Genomic DNA, 6,000 nt, shown 5'->3' with positions numbered 1-6,000 from the left:
CTGATGATTTTGGTCAGTAACTGGTGAAAACGTGCATCAAACATGACACTTGCTGACAGTCTGGCTGGACTTTTCCCTCTTCCCTCTCCAGACGCACTGAGGGGGGCGCATGGAGGACCGATGGGTGGACCTGTAGGAGAATTTCCAGCCCAGTGATTTGCTAATCGGGGGCTGGTTCCCCTGTCAGTCCCTTGTAATCGTGCCTCTGGTTCGTGGAGCTCGCCCAGCCCTCCTGTCCGTGGACGCGCGGAGTGTAGCGACTGCACTGTGCGCGCTTTGGTTAAAGCCCGGATACCTTCACTGTGAAGGCTGGGCGCTGGGAAGGAGGATCGGGGCCTCGTTGTGCCAGAGAGGAGGCTAAACCCCCCCCCACACACTTATGGCTGGCTTGTAGGACGGTTTCTACCTTCAGTTGGAACTGTGGAAGGGACGTCGCTAAAAATCCCCTGAAGTTTTTCTCACTGTGGGGCGCCGAACCATGGAGATGCAAAGGTGGTCCTCAAGGTGGAAAACGAAAAGATTGTTTATGGATTCCACTGTAACTGCATTCATCACTTTAACCCTGGTTCTACAGGCTGTTAATGTCGGAGCAGGTAAGATGATCAGGAACCAAAACGGGTTTAAACAACTTTAATGTGACTGAAACGGGGATCGGAGCGCAGCTCGGATGGGAACACTCCGCATCTGACTGGGGACTTGCACACTTACCTGGACTCAGCATCTCAACCCGAATGTATTTTCCTCTTGTCAACACAAGTTGCTCCATTACACCGATGATTCAGCTGGACTTTTTGTGCAATGAGCCACCAAACAGAAGACACAACACCCCCCCCACTCACTACCTGTAGCAACCTGTAGAGTTTGAGCTGCTTTATTGATCACAGCAGAGTTTACAGTACGCGCCGCTTTACGCATGAATGGATGATGCGCGCCCCCGAAGATGAAACACGTCGCCTAATTAAATTGATCCTAAGCCGCTCTGGTATGCGCTTCCAGAGACCAGGGAACATTCTCTGCTCTTTAACTGGCTCAAAGGAGCCTCTTTGTTCGGGCTGTGGTCCGGTAGGTGGATGTGGACGCGGGGTGGGTTTCCATCTGCTGGACCCCCCCTTCTAACATGTCGGACTAAAGTAATTGATTTCACTTTCAATAACCTGATTTATTTCCTGTGAAGATGGAGGATAGTTCAACTGGTAGTTAACTAAGCAGTTGATTCATGATGATTCAGTTTCCAGGTGTGACAAGAACTTTTTAGTCCAAAGTTAAGTTAAAATTCATCTGCAGACTTCAGACCTGTCAGAGCTGGGGGGGGGGGGGGGGGGGGGGGGGGGCTAAAAGTGGTCAGGCAGGTTCACCGTATCTCCACACTGCCCTAGTCCACACCAAAGCCCAAGAACTGGCTTGTGCAACCCCCCCCCTCCGCCCCACCACCCCCACCAACTTTGCACTTAGATGTTTGGTGGACGGCAGGACAAGGCTGAGTTGTGTGATTGGTGGGAATGCTTCCCCTCTAAGTACTGAGCAGTTATTTGATGATGGCCCTTGTTGCACATCCCTATGATTTCCGAGCCTTCAAAGCGCAGGACTGCACATGGGCCCAGCCCGCAGCCGCAACAGCCACAAGTCAAAGATTCAGGATTACTGAGGCCCCACACGTTCACCTGCTGACATCTGTACTGCAGGTTATAAATGCAGCCTTAAAGTAGCTTGGATTTGTCAGATGTCTGGCTTTAAACCCAAATTGTGTTATTTTGTTAATATTGCATGAATCATTTACATTATTTCTCCCATTTTTAAGTAATCAGTTTACCTTCGAATGTTCTCGTCACTTTGCTTCAGGGGTTAAAATCCTGCTAGTTTTTAGGGATAATTTGCTTTTCCTTTTCCTCCAACTCCCCAGCTCCAACCACTGAGTGCAAATGTGAAGTATTCTCCTGCAGGCTCTGTGTTCCACGCTCTTCTTCAGAGCTGTTTCTGCAGGGTGCCCTCTCCATCTCGCAGTGTACAGACACGTTTTCTCAGCCCCCGGGGCGCAGGCTCAGATGTGCATTCCAGCAGACAAAGCTAGCACTTTCAGAGTCCTCTGCCTTAATGTGCTTAACCTGGAAATGCAAACCCAACGCCAGACCTTTGTTTGCAGACGCTTTGTTGCATTTGATTTGCTGTATCATGTGGAGACAATCTGCTGCTCCGTAAAGCAAAACTTTGAACTTTGATCTGCAAGAAATCTTTTGCAAAACAGGTTCAAACTCTTTTTTATGACATGGCGTTCTTTGTTGTTTTTGCTTGTCTGTTGTGTTTTTAATGGAAACACAGTGAGTTAATGTGCGGAGAAGAAAGTCAGGTGGGGAGAAATGCTTTGAAAAGTGGGTACGTCTCAGTGAAGTTTCCTTGGTATGACACTAGCATAAAGCTGTCTTGTTTTAGCCGGCAGCGTGTTGGAGGTTAAAGGAAGCAGAGAGGGAGAGTGGGGCAGAAGAGGGGGGGTATAGAGAGGAAGAGAGACACTCTGACTGAAGATGTTATTAGAGTCTCAGGGAGCTGCAGGTGAAAAGGTCCCTCCTCCATTCAGCAGCCCGTTTTACCATCCTGTACCGGCCTAAATGGGTCTGATGATGTCAGCATGTTTAAGTCTGATATGATGACATCAGACAGAAAATCTTAAACCAGCTGAATGAAATCGGTGAAGTGTCAGGTCACATTTCTGTCCCCAGACTCAGTTTGCATGATCCAATAATCTAACGCATCCTTCCATGTTGCCTGAGTTCTGCTGGTCGCTATGTGGCCTGTTTGCTGAGCCCTGGGGGCAAACACCCCCCTCCCATCCCGTCAGATGGAGGCTTTTAAAACCTGCAAACACTCATTTGGCCACCCTAATGGATTGGTCAGTGTTGACGTTTTCTCAGCACCTCTGCGTGAGGGTCGCAGCCTGGCCAAAGTGCCACATCTGGAACGTATGAGTTTGGATTGAAGCTGCAGGAACTCACAATCAAGTCCTCAGTTTGCTCTCCAAGATAAGTAGATGGCTGCAGAGAGGCTGCTGTTGTAGATCTTAGCCTGACTGTGTGTACCTTCATGTATGTCTGCTAGTGAAAGAGGGGGGGGGGGGGGTGATTGTGGCTTGACATGGATGATGTTCATCTCTTCCTGCTGTGCTTCATCATGCAGCTCAGAAGCTGCTTTTAGGAGACCGGATGTTGATGATGGTTGTGAAATAGCAGAATTTTGCAGATTGACTTTGTCTTCTTGATCATGATTTTTAAAGTAAAAAGTTTTGCATTCAGGACTAAAAGAGACCAGCTTTAATGTCCTGAGCTGTGGCAGGTATCTGCTGCTGGTGTGGAAGATAAACCCATGAAAGGACAAATTGAAAACAGTCACTCAAACATCTAGATGGGAGTCTTATCAAGGTGTTTTATCTTAGTAACAAGCTGTTCGGAGTGTCGGCACCTTACATTTAGATGATTTTAGTCAAGATGCTTGAAAAACAGAAATTAAATTGTGGACATGTGTGTGTTTTAGAGGTTTACTCTGAGGAAACAGGGCTGTAATATGTTAGCATATCAATATGTTGACACATATTGATATGACAAGTATTGATCCAAATGAAAATCTTTCTCAGGAAGAAAGTAGAATTTTGATGTTTTATGTGCAGATATAAAAGGAAATGATTGTGTTACATCAGGATGTGGAATCCATTTGGATCCAGTTGAATTAAAATGCAACTGTGATAACGACAAACATCAAAGATTATTCACCGAATCCATGTATCATATGGTGATCAGTCTGATCGGAAGGACTGAATCTGAAAACAAATTGTTTGTCAAATCATTATTTATTGAATTAGTATAATATTGCATCATGATCTAATTCAGTGCTTCCCAACTTGGGATCCCTGGACCTCTAAGGGGATCTCCCAAAGAGCAGTGGGGTCTCCAAGGCTTCGACTGTTCAGAGCCAGTGGGATTTATAATAAGGCCATGTCTACACAGTGTCTAGTTGATGTGTCGTTGCTTAAGTATTTTTTGTTTATCATTTGGGTGTTTCGCATAGAACCAGAGTTTTTGGAGCCTGAAAAAACGTTGCAGCATGTGAGAAATGCAGAGAAGTGCAGATGATTTTTCCTTGTTTTACTAAAGAAAAGTCAGGATATATGTTGTTAAGTAGCTCAGCTTTAATTTTCTGAAAGGAACTAGTTAACCAGAACGCATCAGTTATGGTGAGAAGTGGCTAAAGAAATCAGAAAACCAAGTGTGGCTTCAGCAGGTGGCCGGTGGGGAGACCACAGCTTTTGGTAGTTATGCTATGGAACCACTGATCTAAGTTATTTCCAGCCAAAATGAAAACAATTAATGTTGTTAAATGTGATAGTCTGCTGGTTTGAGTTGATTCCGTTTTCAGCAGGAAAATATTTGGTTCATTTTGAATGAGCTTTATTTCTACAACCCATTTTACATCATGTCCAGTGAACTCACGAGACAGAATGATGGAGCATCAACTCCTGACCTCATAGACTTGTGTCCTGCAGGTTTTAGATGTTGTTCTGCTGCAACATGCCTGACTCAAATAAATGAATGTAGGGAAGCATCTTAAACCTGCAGGATGCTATCCCAAGAGGTTCGGAGTTGGTGATCCCTGAAACGGATTCAACATTCATTTCGTTGCCAATGAACCAAAGTATTGAGAATGGGGTTCAAACTTTGGTTTTCTGGCTTTCAAATTCCTCGCTGGCTCTGCTGGCACTGATAGCAGGTCAGCCACTTAAGTCCCCCCCCAAATAAATGTTTTATACTGCCAGGGTGCTCTGGTGAGGAAGTGTAATTATAATGCTTTCCCATGGGCCTCCGTGGGCACCAACACAGGCCTCTTTATAGAAAGGTAATCAGATTGAAGAGCCTTATCGGGGTAAACCTATCCAGGTGTGAAAGAATGAGAACTTTGTTGGCACATTGTTCATTATTGTGTTTGCAGAGTAATTTCCTCTCAGTGGAGCCTTGTCATTTCCCAACTTAACTGTTCAGATGGACATCTGAGCAAATAATCCACTGGACTTGCTTGTAAAACAGATTATTAAATCTTAATTTTTACCAAAAACAGAATGATGATACAAACATGGATGTAAGATAATGGGATGAAGTTGGAGATAAATGCATGGTTGTCAATGCCGCTTAACTAATGTTGGTGATCTGACTCATGTTTCAGCAGAACCAGTGGATGTCCTTAAAGTATTAGCTTTTCAAAATTACCCCGAAGGAGTGACGAAAACATCAGGATTTTGTGCAAACCGGAGAGCGTCATCGCCAGACTCAGCATACAGAGTCACCAAGCAGATCCAGATCAGTGCCCCCACCACACAGCTAATCCCTGGTAAGACAATACCCACCCCTTCCAGCGTACAATCAGATGTGGTCATCAGTTGTGCAATGTAAACTCCTTTGGTCCTGCAGGTGGTGTCTTTCCTGAAGACTTCTCCATCCTGACCACTCTGCGCCCCAAATCCGGCCTCCAGTCCTTCTTGCTGTCCATTTACAACGAGCAGGGAGTCCAGCAGCTGGGCGTGGAAGTTGGACGCTCACCCGTCTTCTTGTATGAGGATCAGACCGGGAAGCCAGCTCCAGAGGACTACCCCCTGTTCCCTTCTCTCAACCTTGCTGATGGAAAGTATGTCAAATCAGACATATCTTCTCATACAGTTACATTGAAACACCCTGTTAGACTCACAGCTGCAGCTGATTCAGAAGGAATTGGGAGAAGATGAAGTAGATGTGGTGAGTGTGGAGTTCAGGTGCAAGGTTTGGGTCATGTTGCAGCCGATGTAGAATGACAGCAAAGGTTTCTGAAAGCTCATGATTTGATGGTCTACCTGCTTGATTATACATGTTATATTGGTGGTACATGGATGAGCTTGGATTCAAGTGACATCACACCCACCTCGACATAAAGTGTGTGTACAACATAGCTCGTTGTATACCAGAGTCTGTGTGGAGTAGGAGACTTCTG

General features: G+C 45.6%; 1 protein-coding gene across 2 annotated transcripts in view; it reads left to right on the top strand.

Moving 5' to 3' along the window:
* Positions 1-478: 478 nt before the first annotated feature.
* Positions 479-6,000, top strand: part of col11a1a (collagen, type XI, alpha 1a) — a gene marked incomplete at its 5' end in the record, with an annotated part of 84,914 nt that continues 79,392 nt past the window's right edge. For both annotated transcript variants that reach the window (XM_079260129.1, XM_079260128.1), the window contains 3 exons: positions 479-593; positions 5,203-5,367; positions 5,448-5,661. In XM_079260129.1, the coding sequence (XP_079116255.1) occupies positions 479-593; positions 5,203-5,367; positions 5,448-5,661 (494 nt within the window). The remainder of the gene's footprint in view (positions 594-5,202; positions 5,368-5,447; positions 5,662-6,000) is intronic.

The sequence above is a fragment of the Telmatherina bonti genome, assembly GCF_933228915.1.
Source record: "Telmatherina bonti genome assembly, chromosome: 20".
In the NCBI taxonomy this organism is placed as follows: Eukaryota; Metazoa; Chordata; class Actinopteri; order Atheriniformes; family Telmatherinidae; genus Telmatherina; species Telmatherina bonti.
This window is presented reverse-complemented; position numbering and strand designations above follow the sequence as displayed.